The following is a 25023-nucleotide window of genomic DNA, read 5'->3' as shown; positions in this document are numbered from 1 at the left end:
TTCTCAATAGCTTACGTTAATGAAGAATGTTTATCATTTGCTACTCTGAGGAAGCATCTGCAGTTTACCAGGCCCTGGACAATCGTGGATCAATACTTCATTTGGCACAGAAAGGGGGAGTGCATCTCTTAATATTTGACTATAATTCACCATTTTTCAAGGCCAGGTTGGATGGGGCCTTAGGCAACCTGACCTAGTGCCTGATTAAGTGGTTGGCAACCCTACCCATAGTAGGGAAGTTGGAACTAGATGATACTTAAGGTCCCTTGCAATTCAAGCCATTCTGCGAATTTATTATTAGCTTTTGGACCAAAAGACCTCCAAGAACTGTTACATTAACATTTAAATGTTTAAAAAAAAAAAAAGACACTTGGCCAGACAACTCCGGGGTGATTACGTGGCATAATGTGCTTCTTAGATGTGTTAAGTATATTACATGCATCAGTAAGTAAATTTGAACATTTTCTCTCCATCTGACTTGTTCCAGCTTTGTGTTGGTATTCTCTGCTAGTTCAGCTTAGTTTTAATCAAAGCACAATCCTCTAGGGAAGGAGAAATGAGGGGTATTCCAACAAGGCAGAAGAAATGAAAACTCCAATATGTATGGCCTAACAGTAAACCTAGTTTCACACCTCTAACAGGCCACTGAAAGCAAAAAGCTAGTTTTAACTCCCAGCTTTGTAAATATGCCTCTACTAAATACTTCCATGGCATACGTTGAGATGCCTGAGTCATACAAACACAAACACGTGAAAGAAAATTTACAGCCTTGGCACTCTCACCAGCACCTCATTAGGAACACCACAGTTTCCAGACCTGCAGCATATAGAAGTGTAGAAATGTCTGGTTTTGATTAAACAAAACTTCACACAGCTCTAATTTCCATCTCATTCAAATTATGAAATACAAGCTTTAGATGTACAGAAAAAGAATACACTGAAGTCATTAATTTCTACAGGGGTGATGACCAGCTATAGGATCTGTTTCCTCACTGATATCATCTCCAGCTATCCCAGTTTCAGTGTCTCTTGTCCTTGTCAAATTTTCATTTCCCCTTAACTACATCCTCCAGAAATATAACAAAGGAATACATTATCCTCCTTTCCCATCTCATGATAGCTCTAGCATTTCAGTAACAAATAGCCAAACTATCCCAGTGAATCACAGCAGAGAAATTCACAACCCCAAGCCAAGTTATTGTGACTGACAGGAGCCCACCAGCAACTCTGAAAAACAGTTTGAAACCAGGTGACAAGTGCTTATGCAGAGAGGGAGCAAAGGTAAAACAACTGCTGTAAAAGTCGTTCTTGGCAGTCATGCATGTTTCCTCTGAAAACAGCCTCAGCTCCCAGCTGCAAGAAGAGACCTCCATCATGCTGCTGTGCTGGTTGGGGGAACGTACGTGGCTTAGACATGGATATCAGGGCATGCACGTTTTCTCCTTCCCTCCCAGGCAAAGGATAGATAGAGGATAGGTACCACGTGTGCATTGCCTTGGGGAAGGCTCATCCTTCATCCATTTTCTTCAAGTGTGTCTCCAGTGTCTACACAGACCAGTGAATAACAGGAAATTCTCTCTCATGACAGAAAAAAAAAGAAATAGCCAAGACAGAAAACAACCCTCCTGAGTGTTCTCTCCCCTTCTTTGTAGATAAGTGAAGTACAGAGTTGCAAACCAGTGAGTCTTCAAAAGCATTGGAGAATCAACAGCTATAGAAGATATTTTCTCCAAAGCCTTATGAAAAGGAGAGGTGAGGCAGGTGGCTTGGCATGAGGAAGGCAAGCAGAGCTGAAGAGATCAGTTTAAGAAAACACTCTGGAAGATACAAGGACAGAAAATCTGACACCCATAAGGACAGGGCAGGGCTGGGCATATTTACATACATTTACATCTTGTTGCATCGCTAGACAGAAGCATTTAATTTCCTGCTACAGTATCCCAGAAGAGCTCTAAGTTACGCTAAGCAATATCTGATGTCATATTCTTAAATAACAGATGCGAGGTACCTACAGCACTTTTCTCCAGGACTGGTGTTTAAAATACAAGTATAAGTGTAGCTTCCAGCAATATCAAAGGGCAGGCTGGAACCCACACTAACCAAGCCCATGTCCCACCCCTTTAGCTCACTGAACATTTTGAAAGTTTCATCCCTTTTGCAGGGAGCAATAGCACAGATCACTCCAGCTCGTGAGTGGGAAAAGTGGGCCTGGGGCTGCACACATAGCTACAGAACATGGCTTAGGATAAAACAAAGGGAGAAACAAAACCAAATGCTCTCCAGGAATTTATAACAGACAATCTCATTATCAGGAATATAATGAGCAAGCCTTTAATAACCAGTATCCAATTATGCACACAAATCTACAGCTATTATACAAAAATTGTGCTTAAAATCTCATTTTTCAATTTCAGCCCATGACAAGACTACAGAACCTGGCCCAAAAGCATGAAAGTTTCCCTAGACAATTCTGCTCTTACAAGGAAGTGAGAAAAAGCAAACTGCACAAGCAGCATATTCCAGCTAATGTTAGGTTTGCTTTGTCCAGATACTAACCAAAGAAAGCAATGGGGGCAGGGAGCTTCAGCAGCTGCTTCCTGTCTGCAGCTTGTGGTTTTGGTTCTATGAATACCTTCAAGCCTCACTGTGCCTGAAGGGGTTTGGGTTGACTTCTTTTTTCTTTTGCTTAGGTGGTGTTGCTTCAAGAATGACAGCCTCACTTCAAGTGCTACACAAGCATAAACTGAGCACTTAAATGCTGCAGCTGGTAAATAGCATGTGCAGACTGCCTTCAAGCATACTGCCCATGTAAAAACTGTTGAATTAGATGGGATTTTGTTCTCCTTTCTGATGCGCTTATTATTTTTCAAGTTTTTTGCTATAGGAAGTATGTGCTCAGGTCAATTCTGCAAAATATACCTGCTGTTGAATTGTTGCAGTTCCCTTCACAAAAGCCTTTATAATGATAACTCATAGCCGGTGTTTTCAAATGGTATTGACCATTTGTTCAAATGCTCTCTTCCTATGACTTTTAAACACTCTTATCAACAATACCACAATATTTATCTTATTTTATAAGGGCCATAACCCTAAACAATTGTGGACAATGCCATTTTCTCCTGTACTTCCAATAGCATCTTTTAATGTAATCCATATCTCTTCTTACATGTAAACATCCATTCTTCATTCTTAATGACTAGCAGCAGGATTTTCCAAGGTGTTCAGTTTGTACCACATGGAAAAAATAAATACACGGCCATAAATTAATGCTTTCTGTCTTCCAAAACCACATTTATTTTGCCATTGTCCTTTAATAGACTCCAAAAGACTATTTTTTCTTTTTTGAAAACAAGCAAATTCTCTAAACTGCAAATGCCAGCTAAGGTGTTTGTACACTTTGTACACATTTTGGGTGTGCTTGACCTTGGATGATCCATATTTGTACAAACATGTTTGAGAAAGAAACAAGAGCTTCTGCATTCATTATTGATTGCACCTTTAACAAATACCACTTTAGGTATGCATCCTAGAATTTAAGTGGTATGTGGTTTCTGCACTCCCACTGTATTATTTCACTTTTATATTTAAACTAATTCCTCCTCAACCTTGATATCAGTAAGAAAGATGTTAAAAGGAGACTCTGCAATGGACTCTGCAATTTCTTCCTCTCTTCTGTTAAAAGCAGAGGAAGGTCTTTCTCTTCCCGTCTTAAGCAAACCATGCACTGCCACACTTCTCCCTTTTCTGAATTCACTTCAACCACAAATTCAACTGAGGCTGCTGAGTGGTATCAAGTCCCACTTGAATTTACTCCAGTATGCAATAGTTATTGGGGTAAAAATACGTTTTCTGTCTTCTTAATCTCAGCAGGAAAAAAAAATTCCCCTGCTACAGTGAGCAGTGCAAAGGGAGCGAGCTGCTCTCTGATGCACACAGACTTGCATTATAACATACAAAACCCATTGGTTATCTTCAAATCTCATACCCTGGGGATCACTTCTCAACCAGAAGTGATAAGGGAATGAATCAGTCCATAGCAAAAGCATTGCACCTGCCCTCCTCACTACAGAAAGATAAACAAGTCAGCATAACTCACTTAACTTACACCTTCCACCATTCTCACTTTAAATTGTTGTCTCTGAAACTGAACAATGAAAGATACCTGAGAAGACACCCTGCAGCGGGAATGGCAAAACTATCAACTCCCTTTATAGAAGCCTGAAAAGCACTCTGTTTGCTCCTATCTCTAATTGCCTGTTCATTTAGATGATAAGCAAAACTGCACTTATTGCACTGAAAGAAAATGAGAAACTAGGTTTAAATTCTTATTATGTTTGTTCTCAACTCTCCTTTAGTAGGATCCTTAGTCTGAAAAATCAGAAAAGGAGAGAAATAAATTCACTTGCTTATTTTATTCACTGTTCTGTTCCCTTGAACATGCAGCAGCTTGCAGACTTTAACATTATCTATATTTATTTATAAATAGATAGAACTTTCACCTCAAACGAACACTGTATTTCCAACACAGAACTGCACAACTGAGGGAAAGAAGGATTCCTATTTTTTTTCATTTTTTAAAAAAGTTGAGAGTGTCCTTATGCTGCCTACAGAAAAATTAAGTCAGAAAGATCTTGGAGAGCTTACTTTCAGTTAGAAGACAGAAATAACAAAGATGATGTCTAAGGGAAGTACATTATTTCGTCTTCCACATACGCCTATTTGGGTCAATGTTTTTTCCAAGCCAGTCACATATTAGCATAGTAAAACACAAAAGTATTTGAATATAAAGCAAAAGAAAAATATTTGAACATAATAATAATAATAGCGAAAGATCAAAAACTTGTCATCTCTGTACAAAAGAGAATATCATATTAGGCTTTGTGCCCAAGCCACTAAACTGTCAGAACTACACCCCATAACAACTCTGTAACCCTGATTGTCTTCATGCGAACTAGAATTACTTGAGTACTACACTAGGAAACAATGCTATGTATGGTTAAGGAAAGCAATACTTGTTTTAATTCTTCCTGTCATTTTCACCTGGCAAGGGGGATGGAGCATTGTTCCTGGATGGTCTAATACAACTCCAACAAAGCTGCGAGGCTTCCGGCACAGGAATAAAGGAAGAAAGTTCGAGTATGATTTTGAGGAATGCCTTATTTTACTGCACAAGTATCAGAATGCACAGCAACCACCATGTCTGATACTAATCTAGGAACTGCAGCACCAGAGTTAAACTGACAGAAATCACATTTCCTTGCAATATTTCTAATGAGGTTTTTCATTATTTGACATCCTTCAGATAAGGAGTTTTTCTTCAGTTTTCACTTGGCTGTATAAGTTTTTCAAGTACACAATAGGAATCATACTATGCATCTTAGATACTGTGAGAAATAAGAGGAAACCACAGATACCTATCATTAAGCTAACATGTAGTTTTATTTAATGTTAAGATGCAGCTTGAGATTTCAGTAACAATCCTGACTATGGAGATTTCTGTCCCTGTCCTCTTGTCCTGTGCTCTTTGACCTCTTGTTTCTGTCCTGCACTTACATGAAAGAGAGTTGGATTTATAACAGGGTATTAAAGCTTTATTTAAGGTCAATTTCAATCCTGCATGGAGCACCTAAGAGTTCAGTGAAATATTTGATATTTCAGTCCAAGACTAATTGTCCACCAAACACCATAGCCAGAGTGTTATTCAGTCCCACTGCAGTCACTCAGCAGAAAAGTCTGAGTGAATGAAAGCAAAATTAACTGCAGGGCAAGCAGATGCACCCAGATAACACACCATAAGTATTTCTGAAACTGTTCAGTGTTTTAGACAGTCAACAGAAGCGGCCATGCTTTATAGACATAAGGCTACTACATCTTCTGTGGTGGATGCACAAAGTCATTTCTGTGAGATGTAAGTGGAAAAAGACATGGCAATCAAACAACCTTGTGTAAGCACCCTGCTTTTGATTGACTAACACACAATATGAAACAGAACTTAAGTGATACCAAGTGCTTAATGCTCTACTAGTGGCACTGTCATAGGTACAAAGGTCTTATCGAGAGGCAATGTTTGCAGGAAATAAAAAGTTAGATTTTCATGGGTCATCTGCCCAGGAAAAAATTTCAATTATTTAAATTTTGCTTCACATCAGCAACAAAATTCACAGACTTAACTACATGAACAAGTTGAAAGTCAATATTTTCAAGTATACTCTGTGTCCAGCAGCAATCTAAATTGAGTTATGCTTCTCCCTTCTCCATTTTTTACATCATTGTAAACCTGAAAGAAAAATCAGTTTAAAGGTACACAGGCCAGTGGATGTTAAAGAAAATGACTGAAACAGAGTCAATATCAAGATTTCAAGAAATGAAAGGTTGAAGGAGGAAGGATAAAGCAAGGTACAAAAGGGAGAAATCTCAGTCCAGAACAATTAACATTGTCAGCTTCTGGCAGGGTTTGAAATGAGAAATTTAATCTCAAAAATTAGGAATCAAGGTAAGAAAACAAACTAAACCTGAAAAGCAACTGAAATAAATTGCAAACAGAGTCACTGTTCCCTCAATAATAGTTTGTTTCCAAAAAAAAAAAAAGAAAAAAGAAACAAAGGAACAAAAACATCATCAAACAAGCTTATCCCATGAATCTTTGTTATCTGTATTTTTTGTTTCTTGCTGTAGCTGAAGGTAGTTCTCAGACAACATTTAGTATTACACACATAACAGGCCAGGCTGCAACAGAAGTGCAATCTGTTGGTGGATTTTGATTCTCAAGACACTCAGATTTCTCACTGCCCACAGCAGTCCCAGCGAGAGCTCTCAGGGCAGCCTCCGACTATTACAGTTCACACACAAACAGGACAGGCAAGGGAAGGAAAGGCTGCTGAAAGGACTCACTGCCCAGTTCAAGGCTCCTTAGGCCAAGAGAAGCTTTATAGCAAGATTTTTGCTTTAAGCATTTCTTCTGTCAAGTGAACTAATATGGATCAATTTAAAGCCATTGTGAAGACTGAGGCACACTGTCAGACCAATTCTTTTCTACAAGTCAAGCAGCTCTGACACCACTGTACCAACTCACAAGACTTGGAAAATGCTGACTTATCTTCTAACATTCTACCTACCATTAGAACACAAACTTCTATGTATAGCCAGAGGTCTGCACTTGCAAACATGCATCAAGAGGAAAAACAAGATAGTTTGATAATGTACCTATTGCAGGAAACAAACTGTGTCAAATTGTTTTCAACATGCATGCAGATAGCAGAGCAAGTCCTAATATTGTTATAGTAAGCTGAGTAGCTTCATCTACTCATTACTATCTATTATTAATAAGGCTTTTTTTTCTTTACAATAGGAGAAACATTTCAAAAGCAATCTTCTTATTTAGCATAGAAAGTAGATCAACTTCCACACAAGTTAACATTATTGAAACACAGTGAAATCCCATCTCTCAGATGTCTGTGGGAATAGTTGCTCTCTCTAAATCAGCTCCAGGATTCGTCATCACATAGCATTTTGGGGAAACCACTCAGAAAAATGAGTAAATGTTTTATATTGCTTTGTACAAGCAATGTGATGAAGCACCTTTCATGCCAACAAGAAAAATATATTTAAGGAGAAAGAAAGCTTACTAACTCTTATTCACTCCCTTAAGTGAGATACACCTCCTCTCTCAGCCGTAACCAGAAACGTCCAAGCCATTCCCACTGGCCTGCCTTGCCTCCATGTTTCTCCATCCACCTCAGCACTAAGAGCTGAAGACTCCCAGTATCCAGGCTATGTCTGGACACGGGTGCATCAATTATGAAAGAAATCAAGGCACCAGCATCCACTTAGAAGTTAACCAAACCAGCTCCTACAGGAACAATTATTATAAGCTTAAGCACTCCATGTTTCACCTGAACTAAGCAGAGACTAGCCCATTACTGAGGGCACACAAACTCAACGACACCCTCAAGTGCACCTCCGGTCTCCCTGCGCTGTCCCAGTATTTCCCAGCAGAGAGCAGGAGGAAGAGCCACACACAGATTGACAGCCTGCATGGGCAGCAGCTGCTGGGCAGAGCACGTTCACTGCAGAGTGAGAAGAGCCCAGGCCCTTTGTGCTCCATAACATTAGGGCTGAGCAGCTCAGCTGCAGCCTTCTGCTTGCAACGACTGAATTTAAATGGCTTGCACTGCCACAGTAGCCCTGTAGCAGGACTTCACGCCACCCAAGTTTTATACTTACAGAAGGCATTACAGCACTAAATTTCAGATATATTCCAAATCCCTTTTTATCCCCACCTCCTCTATAAGCCTTTTTCCCCTTCATAGGCCCATGCACAGCTCAGACCACCAGCACTACCTGAGTCTGCCAACACGCACACGTGCAGCACCATACAATGAAGGCCTGACTGGCTTAAAGCATACTTCAGCTCCCTCCCTTCAGCCCAAAACTGTGCCTGGATGAAGACTTGCTATTTCTGAACAGCATTTTCTCTGGAAAACCTTGAGCAGGTTCTGGAATACTTCACTGGGGCTTAAGAAGCTCCATTACTCAGGTACTTCTTACTGCGCTTTTGTGACCCAAGTCTTGCTTTCGGTATTCAAACACCAGTTGTAGTCTTCAGTCACATTTCAATTATATATTTGAGTAGAAATAAAAAGCTTTATTGTCATCTCTGATTCAATATTCTCTAAATCAGTTCTAAATTCAATTTTACTGTAGAATTTGATAAGCGAACTCTGAGAATCTCAGGAAAAGTCAGTCTGGTTCAAGTTGAGGTTTCTGACCTGTTGAGAGGTCACAGCAATACTCAAATCTGTGCACTGATCACATGTGTTACAGACAGTGGTACACAAATGGCCTCCTTAACTTCCCTCTTTCACTCTATCAAAGTTGTTCTTAATGTCAACTTTTCTAAAAAAAAAATCAAGACAAAACACACGTCGTAAAGATCTATAGTTCAGAATCAAGACATTTTTGAGCCAGTTGAAAAATACTGAAGAATATTTAATTGCATGCAAATTTTAAATTTGTAGAATTATTTTACTGAACAATTTCTTGGCCTCGAATATTTAAGTTATTTCTCTACCACTTTGAGTTTGTTGCTTTTTTTTTTCTCCATTTGAGACAGAGGAAATAAAATTTTATCAAACCATCAGTGCTAAGAATTCTTTCCTTTTCGGAGGTTTGCTATTGCCAGACAGCATAGACCAATGCCCTTAGTTTACTGAGCTATTCAACACATAAAACATACTCTCAATCAGATGCAAGAGGAAGCAAACAAAACCACATTTCAAAATTCCTTCTTATATGACTGAAATGATAAAAGACCGCATGATATTCAAATTCTAACAGAAGTACAAGAAGAGAGGAAGCTGAAGTGCAGGATTTCCAGTCTAGTTCTAATTCTTCTCTTGCATGTAGTGAGTACTTATCAGGCAGGCAGAAAATTTTGAAGGAAAATTTAAATAAGCACAAGAATAACAGGACCAGTCTCCTGGTCAAAAGTAGGAGACAAAACAAGATTGGGAAAACTAACCTGAAATACAGAAACAGAGGAGGCCCAAAAACCACTTGAGAGAGATGGACATACAGCAGCCTTCAAAGCAAAGAGATGAGAAGAGCTAAGCATGAAGGCGGTGAAGACGACATGGCAGTGATGAAGAGCTAACAGTAACTATAAAGGGAAAACAAATTTTAAAAGTATGTAGTGAGAGTATAAAGTAGAAACAGTGACGCAGGTTGAGCTCATTATGGATAAGCCTGGAGCAAGGACAGACAGCATGAGGCAGTACCAAGAGCCAAGCATGGAGGAAGGAAATGGGTGGCTTTGCACGTCTCAGCGGTGAGTCCTCAGCAAAGGCTTTCTGTACTCCACTGCCCTCCTCCTGAATCTTATCCCTCATCTCTCCCCCTTCTGACTTCAGTATAGAAAGGTAAAGCAGCTTGTAGGACTTAAAAACCGACTCACCCTAACAAACCTACTGTGAAGCTATGAACAGGAGAGTATCAAAACAGATTCTCCTGTTCACGTCCCATACTTCTGAACCAATCCCACAGTGGGAAAAGGTACAATTATTGCTTTGCTCGTGTGAAGTTTTCAAGTAGCACCCTTTCCTAGTGTGCAAGAAACTACTGCAGGCACAGGTGGACTGTTCTGACTGAACAAAGAAACACTTCCACAGCAGAAACAGGCATAAAGAAATCTACAGTTTTTCTGCGATTTGAATAGAAAGGTTCTCATGCACTCCCACTAACTTGGCACCAGCATCAGTATGCTTGGACTGATGAACTGCTAGCTAATCTAATTAATATATCTTGTCTTTGTATGCATTAAAATCAGTCAGGTTGTGGCTTCTACAGATTCTGAATTTATGCCACCCACATGTGGGTGGCAAATCTCCATTTAAAAAAAACACAATGTAAATGTGAAATATTTTGCAATATTTATCTCATCAAAATGCATACTATGTGTTTTGAATTTGAGGTCTTTCACTGAGTTTTGGGTGATATCATCTAATCCCAAATATCATGGCGATCTCTAACATCTTTTAACTGATGCTTGGGGGGCGGGGAGGGAAATGAAGTCTGGAATACTTCAGTTACAACAAAGACAAAAAGCACCTGAATTTCACTGTGACAAAAAATGAAGCAACTCTAAACTCTCAGAAGACAAAACAACATCCGAGGAAGAGCAGTTCAGAGCACAATACTCATTATTGGCTCAACATGCATTCATTGCCAACATTAATGAAATACTAACACAAATATAAAACATTTAACCTAATTAGTTGAAAGCAGGTGTATACCAACTGGGCCAGTGAAATCTGGTTTTTAGTATTATCGTGCTTAAAACATATTCTGTCAGAAAATACACAATTGAGGAAAAAAACCTCTCTCATGAGTCTGTATAGAGCCCCCAAGTTAGCATATGTATAAACAGAGACATCAACACTTTGAAAATGTACAACGACATTACTAATGAGGTGGTTTAAGAATTTTCATCAGGTTTGCCAAACTAATCCTTCCAGACTTGTAATCAATCTTGTCTCTGAGACTAGTTGTTTCCCCACAGATAAAAAGGATCACCTGTGTCCATCCACTGAGTCAGGTGCTCAAGCTGCCTAACCTTTTTTCAGATAGCTCAGGGATTCTATTGGAACTCTTCCCCAAAAAATAAAAATCAAACAAACCAACAATAAACTCAGAATCATCTCACTCTACAGTCTTCAGTATACCAGAACAAGTGTTAAGAGAAGGCAAGTGCTTTAGTCTCAAAAGATATTTGTGTACACTGGACTGTTAAAATAAACTAGTGGTGATTAAGTGATTATTTAAAATCACGAGAAGCCACAGTCAAGTATCTTAAATGCAGGAAAGTGCTGTCAAGGGGAACATGTACAGCTATTTCTTTTAAAGACTGGCCATTTGGTCCCAACAGCCGTAAAATTTCTTATTCATTACCTGTCCAAGAAAGAAAGTTTAAAGAAAAACTTATGGATAAGATATTTATTGGCATTATACCTTTCCCTAATGCCATTATTTACTCAGCTGACCTTCAAGAGTCACGTTGTGTGAGGTGTTGGCTATTTCACTTCCCAGTAACTTTACCTAGCCTCAGAGCAGCACCAGAGGTGCACTCGGTACATTAGCCACAGGGGATACAATCATGCTGCACCTCAAGGCACCCTGGAGAAATCCCTTCCCAGCTGCTGAGGCACAAACAACAAAGAACAGTGCTGCTTATAGTTGGCACATACCCCAAACTTCCATTGGCTGAGTTGAATTTGCTTGGTCCACAAAGGAACGAAGTCAAGTGATACATACATAGGGTGAGAAAAGACTAGGGAAGTATAGAAAATCAGTCCTGGAGAGAGCAGCTGCACTTCTCTCTCTGCTTTCTCCAGCAGGGATCCCTCACGCAGCCTCCCAGCCCAAGCCCTGCACTCCCTGCATGCCAAGACCCCGTCCCCTGCCAGGCACACCAGGGAGCAGGCATTTCACACTCCTGTCCCACATCTAGAGGGAATGACTCTCCTTACAACACAGCTTTAAGCATCAGCTCTATATATACACCAGTGTATGCCTTCCATAAAGTCTCAGCTCAACATTTTAAGGCACATGTGTTGGCAAGCACAGCTGAACACAGTCTGTGCTGCAAATTGCAGTATTACATGAAAGTACTAAATATCAGCTGCAGAAAGACTACTCTGTTTACCTAGCATCAGGAAAGAAAGAGCTACAGAATGTGCTACTCAGTCACAGGGAAATCAGCAGCATCTCTGCTCAGCACTTGAAAACACACTGAGTTTTGGACAACAGCTTGCCCCTGAGAAGGCTGAATAGGAAGCTGTGGAAAAGCCCCCATTCCCCAGCAGCGACCTACATTCCATTTTTTGCTCCATTCCCCCAAAGGCATGGGCAGTAAATCCTCTCTTAAATGTCATTTACATATTTTGGTAAAAACTGAATTATGGAGTACAATGAAACACTCAGCAAGCATCAATTAGCTACTGCAGGAAAAAAACATCATGTACTTCCACAATGTCACTGATGCATTTTGGCTCAAATCAGTTCTAATTTAAAAGCACTTTGAACCTTTCAGCATCTTAAATTAACCATGAAGAAGAATTTTGGAGAATTAAATAAATTTATGAGTACTAGCCCTCAACCAACTATGCTGCGTAATTCCACCCAGTGTCCCTTACATGTTCACTGAAGAAAATAGCTTTCAGTTAAATATCACTTTCAGATACATTGAGATCCATAAGTAACTCAGTTTAAATCAGGAATTTTATTTCACTTGATTTCAAAGTTAAAAGATGCATATGAAATATGCTTGGAATAGCACCTTTCAAGAACTCAGATACACGTTTGTCAGCAACCTCAGCATCACAGCACACTGTACAACGTGCCCATGTTGCTACTTCATATCAAAGACTCTCTAAAGGAAGGTCTAAAGACACATGCTAGCAAATTGTGAGGGGAAACACAGGATTTGATTCACTTGCAGAGGTTAGCGAGAGCTGAAGTGTCGCCATTTAATTTCATTTCCATTAACAGTATTTTAATTTCTTCTGTACTGTTACTTTCCAGTTAACAGCTATCACAATTTGTAACTGTAAACAGGTTGAACTTAACAAATATACTCATCATAATATTTTTGCACCGATTTCATTACTGAATGGTTATTTCAGAAATTAAATCCTCATTTTTCAATCAGTAGTGTCTCATTATAGAAATCTGCTCAATGTAACTCATCCAAACAAATCTCATTATTCACGTTGGAATACAAAGTACTTTCTTTTATCATTTCTATCTGAATACACAGCCACAGTTTTGGCACAGGAACCAAGAACTTTTTCTCAGCACCGAGGTGCCATCACCTTCGTCTGCCTGTCCTGGCACCAAAAACTCCCTTTCATTCTTTTGCTCGCTTCCATAGGTTCCCCTTTCCAACTCTTGATATTTTTATTTACAGCTATAGTACTTACAGAAGATGTGGTTACCAACGTTAAAGACCCAAAATGCTATGACTCAAAGCAGCACCATGCCATGGCACAAGGCATTGCAGCTCCAGGTCACTCAGCCTGGCAGATAAACCTCTGGTGTCAATAGAAACATTCCATTCCACAGCAGCTGGCAAGTTTGCTGTATGTTTCTGCTGTGACATGATTTGACCAAACAAGAAAGCCCTCTCCCAAAATCAACCTCATGTTTGCACAGAAAGACACACAAATATTCATAGCAAGGTAGTCTTTATGACCAAGCAGATCAAAGCTTAAATTCATAAATACATTCACATGCACTCCAGTGACATTTATTCACCACAATGTGTGTGTCAGAATGAAAACCAGCAGAAACACAATTCTTCATTACCAAACCCCTCTCTAACCCTGCCACCAGCAGGCTAAGAGCTCTCTAACACACACTGCAAACACTTCTCACTGATTTAATACCTACTTCCAACTTAAGAAATTCTCAAATGCTGTTTCTTGCTGCAAACCATTATGGGTTTCACTTTCTATTGAAAATGGGCAGAAAAAGCAGTAAATGAAACTAGAACCAATGAAACTAGCACAGCATCCTTCAGACTGAACAAACACAGAATTTATAATACAGAAAAACAACTGTTTTTGAAAACATGCTGTTGCTTGGAACTTTTCATTAGATTTCACTTCTGCTTTATAAAACAGAATGAAAAAAACGTATAAAGAGATAAGATGCTCATCCCATCCCCTGTACTCTACAGAAGAGGGAGCTTCCACAAACCAAACACATAGCATACTATTCACAGCACACTACCAGCTCCCAGGTTTGGTCCCACAGTGGTCTGCAGTTATACCTGGAGAATGGTTTCACTTTCTCGAGTAACTCTGCACAGGAAACCCTGCACAGTACAACAGAGGGCTGAAGCCACTGTTTCCCTCTACCCTGCAATTTCAGCCTCTCAGGTAGCAAATCAAGACTGCAGCCGAAATTTTTCTTTGACTAAAAGGAAAATTTAGCTACTTTAAATTATTTCAAGGAAAAATATGAGAACAAACAATTACGTTTTCTCTAACTGATTTTCTAATGTATTGGAATAGAGCAAAGAAAAGCAGCAGTTTCATTATTTTAAAACCAAGCAGAGACAAACGTATCAGGTTAACTGAAACACTATCATCATCATTAATGCAGCTAACAAAAACATTTTGGTAAGCAGCATAGAGACTAATAATTAATTCAAGTTGCTTACTCCTGAATGTCATTTTTTTTTCCTACTTCTTTCCCTCAGCCTTAGACTTTTATCAAGATACAGCTATACTAGTGAAGAAGGTGCTCTAGGTAATGCAAAGTGCTGCACGTGGGGAACTGTGCATTAGGAAGAACAGTTCACCAGTATCTTAGTAATTAAGCTAAACGTTGTAATCACAACTCCTCAAGGAAGCAACAGTAAACTGAATCTTTTCTTACATAAATCCTATACTTCTCATCATAAAGAAGGTGTCCAATTTATTACTATTTTTGAATAAGCATCTGACTGTATTTTTAATATAATCTTGTAAAACACATCTCAAGATAAACATGCAAGACTTTCTCAGATTATCCTCTGTAGCCTTCATTAAAATCTTAAGAAAACACGTAGACCCAAAATGCATCAAAGGGGTTCTGAAGCTAGAAAACAGTAGTAAAAGAAAGAAGTAGAAAAAAATAAAACCAGGAGGGACCACAAGGGCCCAAGAAACATGAGAAGTGCTATTCCATAACTTGCAGAGCTGAATGAACACCATTACAGTAGACATAGCATAAGCAAGCAAATAATGAATAGACATTCCTTAAATCAAAAGGAACGTGGTGGAACGCATGCTTTTCAACAAGAACAACAGGTAACATGTTTGATCAGCATGTAAAGACTGTGTCAACACTGAAGCATGTCATATAGCCTGCTGTTCCCTAATAACCAGGAGACATTCTATTGCTTGAATACAGCAGGCAGGCCCACAGATCATCCTTGATTTGTAATAACCAAAAATGTTCTGTCACTTCATCTTTTACCATGATCTAACAGTAATAGCAGCTTGCTTCTTCAGGTACAAGAGCAGCCACGTGTGTAAATAGACTCTACTTCACTCCTCATGGTTCAATTAAACATTGATTTTAATATGACTATTAAAAGCAGACAAAAAGTATAGTGCAGACCACTTAAAGTTCTCCCCCTAGAAATATTAATGCAAACTCTGAGACAAAGCAAAGCCTGAATTGGATGTACAAGTCTTGTCTCATAAACTAAAAAAGGTTGTGCAGTAAACTATGTCAGAACATGCTGTTACAAAAAAAAAATATAAGCTTATAAGTGAACACAGATTTAGACCTCAAGCTGAGAGTATCTTAAAAAAAAAAAAAAAACACTACTCAGAAAGCAAGCCCTAAAGTCTATGTAAAGCCCAGCAGACTGTCATGAGATAAACGAAATTAAAATAGGAAAACACCCAGGTAGTTTTGGTAGAAATAACTTTTAATGGTAAAACATTAATGGTTACCATGAATGTTAATATTACTTCACTGAAAGTCATAAAATTCATAGCTCTATGGGTCTGATCAAGTCTTCCTAAGAGAGGTTGTAGGGAATTAATTAGAAAACTTGAAAAAGTGACCTACTGGGTTTATCTACTCTCTGAATAGGGAAATAAAATGCTGATGTGCAACAGACTTCCCCAGAGCCTAGAACATACAGTGATATTAAGTTCCCTCTCCCTTTCATCGCTTCCAAAATACAAACAAAATGAATAGGGTATTAAAAAGTTTTTTAAAATGAAGACATCAAACTTTTTCCTTCATTACATAGTAATGGTGTTTCGACTTGGAAATAATACCTACAAGTAGACATGACACATATCAGTTGAAAGCAAACATTCCCTGCTCGGAAGAGGCAGAGGGTCATCGAGTGAAAATGGCACATTGTTTAGGTCTGAAACCGTGCCCTACTTCACGCTCTAACCTGAACATTTAAAATTTGCACCTCTGATGATCAAAGTAGAAACACAGTGACCTGAAGACATGGCCCAAGTCTTTTAATGTTCAGTGGCTACTTCGTCTTCCATTCTCAATCTGAAATCTGAACACGCAACAGGTTCTGTAGGCTAACATCAAGCCCATTTCATGGGTTAACTGGAAATATCAGAATGATCAGCATTCCCAGGTAACTGCAATAACCCTATTCTGTTTCTAGATTCATAATTTTATCTTCATGTCCTTTAAATCTCAAAATCCCAGAGCAGCAAGAAGAACAAGTAGAGAGCCCAGGCATCAAGTAGGAGAATCTAGGTCAAAACAGGAAAGGGATTCTCTTAGAAATGAAAAGTACAAATACAATACAGCACGAACAGCTTATACAAGCAGTTTTTCAACTTCTCCCCTTCTCCATCTTTGAAGTCCATCTGGATTTAAACTAGAAGCCTTCTGCTTTTATCTATGGTTTTCAGTTGTGTTTGTGTGAACAATAGTGATAAATTCATTGGGTGCATGGTTTAGTTGTCCATTTCATCATCAACTTGTAGTTACTGAAAAGCTTGTTTTGCAAGTTTTGCAGAGAATGAATTCTTTATTTAAAATTAAGGTTCAAAAGCATTTCTATGTAAAAATGTCTGAGATGACATAAAAATCTTAAATGCTGTTAAGCCTACCGAAGCTCCACCTGTCCTCTTTTCTTTCTCCAATATTTTTTCGGCCATAGAAGAGCTACCAGAATTCAATAAAAGAAGATCTGTGTCTACAGGATATACAAACAACATAACACAACATTTGGGTTTCAAGCGGCATTTTGGTAAGATGATTATGGCAACAGAGAACCATCCCTAAAGGTGTTCCAGAACAGTGGAGACAGGACACTTAGGAATGTGTTTCAGCGGCACGGCAGGGATAGGTTGGCAGTTGGACTTGATGATCTTAAAGTTCTTTTCCAACCTTAATGATTTTATGGTTCAATGAAATGTGCTCAGTTTCATTCTATCCTGTTAACAGTTCCTCGTTAATCTTGACTTTCCCAAGCCTGCTCACATTTGTTGAGAAATCTAAGCAAAGTCTACTTCATATAAGAAGTCAAAATGTCTCCAGATACTCCCACAAAAAATCTCAAGTGCTTTCTAAATGAGAAATTTTTTTTTATTAGTGATCAAATACTTGTGGTATGTTTAATGCTTTATGATGTGGTCAAAAATAAAGATTATCATTACCATTTTCATCAACTGGAAGCAAATGCTGTAGCTTGAAAAAGTTAGACAGACTTTTAAGTAATTAATGAAGACTAATTTGGAAAGATCAGTGAGGCAGTTGTCCACTTGTATTCTGTTACAAGAACATGCAAGAGCATAATCCTGAAATATTCAGACTCAGATGTATAAGCTAATGTAGAAGTTATAAGCTCATGCTGATAGTTCTAGATTCATTGACATTTCATGTCTAGCAAGTATTATTGGTCATCACCAAAGAGCTCACACAACATAAATTATTACTGATACATACACTGAATTTATCTAGTGTTTGCAATGGTATCACAAAGCATGGTCCCATGTTTCTGAAAATATTCAAGATATTTTCAGAAAGGTGGTTGATGACTAGTAACATCATTCATCCCACTGTTTCCATGCCGTCATTACTTTATCCAAAAGAATGGCTATCAGTCCTTATTTTTTTTTTTCCTCTGTATGAGAGGTGTTTGACCTTTACGTAAATCTATATGAACAAGAACAGCATCTAACAAATAGGGTTTTCTATATACGCCAAACATTTCATTGGTTTTGTGAAGGAGATAGTATTTTCTTACTCATTTTGACCATTTCTGTGAAGAAGAAAGCTGAAACCTGACTATGCCTTATTCTTTCTTCATTCTCTGACTTCACAAGTATGCCTTGAAGAACTTCATCAAGTGCCATTCATTCCAAATCACAGAATTACAGAATCACTAAGGTTGGAAAAGACCTATGAGATCATCCAGTCCAACCATCCACCTATCACCAATGGTTCTCGCTAAACCATATCCCTCAACACGACATCCAAACGTTCAGTTCATGTCACCTGAGAACTTGACAGCATTAAAACATAACAATTGTAGAGTTGGTTTATTGAGCAAACACCGAGTTGTTTGTTTGGTTTTTAAATTCCATCAATTGAGAACTCAGAGAGTGACACTGAGCTCAGGTTTGGAGTGATCCTATTGTAGGTTTTATTATCTTTACAAAAATACAGAGTCTTGACATACGCCCTAATATTTTGCAGTTTTATCATGACTATTAGAATTAATGAAGTGTGAAACAACTGGAGTTAATCTCAAATATTTTTGTTCATTGAAGATTTCCTAAGTATTTTTCCTCCTCTCTCTTCCTGGAAGGTATGTAAGTTGTCATAACAACTATTGCTCTTTGTTGTGTTGATTTTGGTGTGCACAACTCATGCACATCTGCCTGATCTTCCTGGAATCTGCTAAACCTGAGGGAATACTAACATACCAGGGTCCTCAACTTCAGCATGACTTTCTGCTTCATCATAGCCCGGATTTCCTTTGCGCTAACAGAGCAACTACAGCGATCACAAACTGCATGACCTTAGCATTTACATTCCATAATTTCACAGCAGTTGCTTGCTTTTACATTAACAAGCTTTTTAAGCATCACTGAAGAGTTGGTTACAGCAGATACTATCCTAAACGCTTTTTAAAAGTGTTTTTCAAAAATTAGGTATTTATTTGATTAGTAGTAGGTTTTTTTTGTTTGTTTGTTTGTTTTGTTTGTTGTTTTTTTTTTTTTTTGCTTAAATCATAACACTGTAGATTGTTTCTAGACGCCTACTGCAAGGTCCTGCTGTTATTTAACCTATTTTGAAAATAAGTCTATTTGTTCCTTACTGCCAGAGTTAAAGAATAAAAACATGTTCATATTAGATGAGTTGAATCATTACAAACACTGCGCTCAGTCACTGCTGACAATATTTAAAAGCACAGTAAACAAAGCTCTTCTGACAATATCTGGACAGCATTTTCTCCACAAGTCCTCTAATACTTCTCCTGAGGCCAGGGAGTGCCTGTTGACATCAACAGGAGCTGGATCTAATCCCAATTCCCATTTCTGCACACAGGAGTTTGAAACTTCTTCAGAGAACAGGGATAACAGCAATTTGTTGTGGCATACTCAACACCACAGGCACTGCGGGAGGGGCATGCAGGGCCCAGAGCTGACAGAACAAGCATCAACACTATTTGTTGATTCTGGCACACAGGTATAAAGGAAGAACCTGACAACGTTGTGCTAGTGAAAAATGACTCTCCAGCATGGAATTTGCAATGAAAACACTGTCTGGCACCCCGCATGCGTGGGAGGGCATTTCATGCTCTGTCAGGAACTGAACCACGCAACCATAAAATTTACTGAAGGAAAGGTGACTGAGTGGGGATGGGTGAGTACTGCAGAATGCAGGGAAAAACATGGGGATTTTACAGCTAGAAAGAACGGTTTGAGAACGTTTCTGTGTAGCATATCCCATTACTTTTATAGTCAGTCTAAAAATCAAAAAATCTGTGCTTTTAGGTTTGAAACAGAATAAAACCCTCATTGTGTAACAGCTGATATCAACAGTCCTACAGTACTTATGCACTGATGACATACTCATGGGGTTACCTGCTTTCTATGTGCTGCTGTTTCAGCTTCCGCCCTACTTTCCATAAAAATAACTGCAAACACCCTTTTTTAATCACAGAGATCAGAGAGTCTCTCTAAAGTGGAGCACAAAGTTCAAGACCAATTTCCATATGTCTTGATGCAAAACGTGAAAGCCTTAGCTTATTTACCCCAGCTATTAAATGCAAGTTTCACCATTACCCTCAAATACTTTGGAACCAGTATTACCTAAGGTTGATAAATGGTGTATGTCTCTATATAGACAATATGCAGCTACTACAACCACTACACAAGGCTTAGCTCCAAAAAGCATATGTATGATTTTACATATACATATATGTACTTTTTTTTTTTCAAAAGGAGATAGTATTCATCACAAGATCTATCGTATGTTTTTTTCCATTCCAGCTTATTTCCTTGAAAGCATATCACTCATTTACAGTTGACACATTTTTCCTGTAGTCTTCATTACCGTACTTAAGTAGTCTCTGAAATCTGTCGAAGTAGAATATCTGATCATAAGATGACAAATTCAGTTGTTTTTCTTTTTTAAATTAATTGCTTAATTTTTTTTTTTCTTTTAAGTACCAGGTATGTAAGGCTTAAAGGGTCACCTCAGCAACAGGTCATTTACATCTCAGCACTGGTAATTACTTGCCAATTTCTGACAACTCAACTACAGTCTGTCTTACAGGATATTCAAATGTTTCACAGGCTGTGGAAATTGCACGTACGCATCCATCACCCATTCAGTCAACAATCCGAAAACGTGTCTGAGAGGATTTCTAAACCATATTATGTCATGTTTGTGCTCATAATCAGGAGAGAAGTTTGCGGAATTTTCTTCAGAAATTGCAATATGACCTGGCTGCAGCAGATGAAAAATGTAGGGTGCTGCTTTTTTGGCCTTCTGTATGTCTGTGACTTCAATTCAGGAAGGCTGGAGATTTTACGTTTGAGTACTCAGACACAGAAATAATAATTAATGCAAAAAATTAGGAGGAAAACTAGACAGAAAAGGGTTTTCTTATTCCCATCACTGGCAATAATAGTCAGAGTTTCCAAAGTAACAGGCACTTCATCATATGAAACTCCATGCCACCTTACAAACATTCTCAAGCTGATTGTGCAAAGTAGACACTGTTAAACCATAGAAATAACTGAACATAATGCTAACTACACATTTTAGTGTAATTGTCAGGAAGCTGCCCACATGCTCATTTGCAGAGGCTAGTAGAATTAAAGACCAGCATACCTAAGTGTAACACACCACAACCTTCAACCTCATGGCAAGCATTCATACAAACATCCAAGAGCAACAGCATAACAACAGTGCCATTTTGCACCCAGAAGCGTGTCCAACACAGCTTTTGCAGGGATTGCTCGGGTTTGTCAAAATTATTATCTCCACCCCTACAAGAAGTCGTTATTGCACATGTAATTTCATAAAAAGATTCCCACACACTGGTTTCTTTCAAATTTGTCACGCATTTTCACCTGGTAGCATTCCAGGAAACGTGACAACAGCCACTGAACAGTACCAGGAATACAAAGTCTATTGTGTGATAGAGTGGCAGCAACAGCAAGAAAGCCTCAGTCTAATTTTACTGATTTTACTGGACCTAACTTAGCTCTGGGAAAATAAATAAAACAGTAAATATATTGAATGGATGACTGATGGGTTTTGATTTTTTTCTGGTGCTTTTAAACCAATCATTCTACTCACATAAAAGTAAGTTTCAAAATAAACTCTTAAAAATACAATTAAAGAGTGTCAAAAACATTTGTGCTGGGCTAAATTCAGCCTTAATTCAGAACTTGTTTACTAGTATGCAATTATACAGGAATAATAATTTGCATCACAAAGTATTTCTTCAGAATCAGGCTGTTTTTGAAAACAGACTGGTTATGCTCACGTGGTGGGAAATATGAAACATCTCAGCAATTAATTAGAAGTTATGTATCAGATTTGAAGTAAATATTAAGGATATCTGATTGCCTGAATACCTTAAAAAAGATATTGATAGTGTACAAATACAAAAAAAACAGCAATTAGTTTTCCTTTTGATTGTGCAAGAAGCAGAGGAATTTAGATCTTTAAGATATGTTATACTCTAAATTTGTAAAAAGACTGCACTTTAACAAATGCTTCCTCTTAAATACAGTTTAAGAGGACAAAAGACACTCATTATCACTAAGAAACAAGTGCAATTACCAGATTTCTCTCTCTTTTTCACTATTACTAAACAAATACCTGACAGAAGATTCAGTAAAAAGTAGTTTGATATTTTGGTTAATAGTCTTAACTGAAGTTTTTCAAACACAGTCACTCTGCAGACCTGAATCACGATTGCACTCTTACGTTATCTTTACCTCCACGTCTACTAACATAAGTACTAGTTAATGAAAGTATGGGCTCTTCAAAAAAGAAATAATGTTTAAAATACAGTAAATTTGAATAAACAGCTATTTTTTCTGCTACATCATTTTCTGTGGAAATAGGGTAATAATACCCTATGACTCAAAAGCAGAAACCGAAGTTGAACTAAATGTATGCTGGCAATGAGGGATCAAACAGATACGTGGGAGGCTGTGAACAATATACTGGAAAAAGCTTTTATATTTAGAATACCTAGTGATAGGTTTAAAGAAGAATGTATTTCAGGCTGTGCAAATTAGAATAGTCGTATTAACCCAATGTAGTTGTATCTGAGCTTTACAAGGGGTTAAAAAAAACACCTTAAAAAACTAATTGTCAATAAACAAAACTGACACAGGAAGATATGTGAACGAATTTCAAGCAGTTAAGAAGGAAGAAACATGTTGGGCACCACGTTGTCTTACATTGAAAATACCCACAGTTTGATTCCAAACTGTTGTTGGCTTTGGTTTTCGTTGTTGTTTCTGTCAATTTTGTTTAAGTCAAAAGTACTTTCGCCACACAGGAGTTACCCATATTTTGCCACTTTTGCATGTTTCTTGTACATTTTAACTCATCATCTTTCAATACAAAAAAAGTTTTTAACTTAACTCTTCCCCTTTCACATCTTCAAAATTTTCCTACCAGAAATTTCCTCCACTATTTATTAGAACCTCCAACTTCAACTTATTTTATCTGTTTTCCTAAGTTTCCCCCTTTTTTTTTTTTCCCCCTAATGGCTGCCCATCCATCAGTTACAACTTCTACACCACGCCTACAAAGAAAGACTTATCCTTAAGCAGCAGAACATGAGTTTTAGTCAGGGTATAATTGCTAAAAGATCCTTACCTTTCCAAAGTCTCTCACGTCAAACAAATCGAATGCTTCGAAAAGTTCACTTTTCTTCATCCCAAATATTTCACAACATGCCGAAAGAAAAGTCCTTATGTTCTTCAAGCAAAGAAACTAGGGGAAGGAAAACAAAAATGCTAAGCATAAATCATGACAACCAGCAACTTGTACATCAGCTCTTTGATCACAAATACTTAACAAAATTTGCAGATGCAATTGTTTCTTTTCTAAGTCAGCACTTCCACTGTGCTGTGACCTTCTTCTGGTTCTGATTCAGCCATGAACATTCCCTGCAGTCTCAGAAGCACTAACACAATTCTGCATAGAAATATTTTGTGAATAGAAACCATTTTTTCATGTCAATAAAAATTATAAGCTACTAGATATATAATTAGTCTAAATACAGTTACTTTCTAGTTCTATACAGAAAGCAAGCCAGAGAACTTAAAAAGAACTTTTGATTTCTAAAAAGAATTAGCTTAAAAAAATTATATTAATATGAAAAAGCTGAAAAAGTTGTTCTGAAAAATTTCTTCTTCTGTTAAGATAAAATCCAGGTTTGAAAGTTTAACAGTCACACACTAAAGATATTATGAACATATATTCACCATTCACAGGAGGGGATGAAAATGACACGTGGAAAAGTTCCCTTCCTTTTATCTACCAGAGATTTAATATCCTCAAACCACCCTGATTTCCGTACTAAATTCAAAGGCTACTTTCTTCTTTGTCCTCTTACATGGATGTTAGTTCCATAAAGATGTCACTACATGATACAGTACTAAACCAAATACAGTATTTATAAGTAAAAATATTTCCAGTGTTCAAGTGTGCTCTTCATATGCATTTTATTAGAACATACACAACAACTGAATAATAGAACTGAGTTCCCAGAGTTCTCCATGTTATAGAGGGTTCATAACAATATGGATTACTTACATTGGGACTGATTATAGCATTGCTGTATGTTCCCGCTTAACACTGTTTACACAAAAACAGTATTTTTGAAATTAATACAGAGCAGGTGTCACAACGTGTGTATCCCACGTGCCCAGTAAGACTCAAACTGCTTACTCAGTCAAAATATCTCATTGCCTTACTTTCAGCCTAAGACAAGAAAATGCCAATTTAACAGGGAGCCTGACTTCATGTCTTAGAGCTAACCAGAATGACAGAGGAAAAAGCAGCACATCTGGTAGAACAGGCTGATTACACGCACAAATTCAAGAGCAGAAGTCTAGAGCAGACAACTTCAGTGATTGTGGGCATCAATACACAGCAGGACCCCACAATCTCACTGCTGAGTGCCACTAAAGCCATCACAGGAGCTCCTAGCAAGGTGCCTGTAACAAGCCCTGAGCTGCAACTGACAACAGCATGTGCACCAAGTCGGAGGGCCTGCAGGTGGACACATTGGTACTGCGGCCTGCAGCCAGCCCCCAGCCAGCCCCCAGCCTCCCCACACACCCAGCAGCGTGGCCCCACGCGCTCCACAGCTACACTAGGCTGCATTGTGCTGCACAGCCAGCAGGGCTGCTTGGTGACCGTGCTGTGCTCATGTATGCCTGCAGTTACAAATAATGAAATATAAGAAAGCGTACCTAGATTTCTTAGTCAACAC

At 38.3% G+C, this 25023-nt stretch overlaps 1 protein-coding gene across 6 annotated transcripts in view; it reads right to left on the bottom strand.

Moving 5' to 3' along the window:
* Positions 1-25023, bottom strand: part of VAV3 (vav guanine nucleotide exchange factor 3) — a 195211-nt gene that overhangs the window by 107973 nt on the left and 62215 nt on the right. For all 6 annotated transcript variants that reach the window (XM_090146214.1, XM_090146215.1, XM_031595857.2 and 3 more), the window contains exon 2: positions 23400-23516. In XM_090146214.1, coding sequence (XP_090002340.1) covers positions 23400-23459 — 60 coding nt within the window. In that variant the 5' untranslated portion in view covers positions 23460-23516. The remainder of the gene's footprint in view (positions 1-23399; positions 23517-25023) is intronic.

This window comes from Phasianus colchicus, chromosome 9 (assembly GCF_987193195.1).
Source record: "Phasianus colchicus chromosome 9, bPhaCol1.hap1.1, whole genome shotgun sequence".
In the NCBI taxonomy this organism is placed as follows: Eukaryota; Metazoa; Chordata; class Aves; order Galliformes; family Phasianidae; genus Phasianus; species Phasianus colchicus.
Note: the sequence above shows the minus strand (reverse complement) of the source record. Positions and strands in the feature narration are given on the sequence as shown.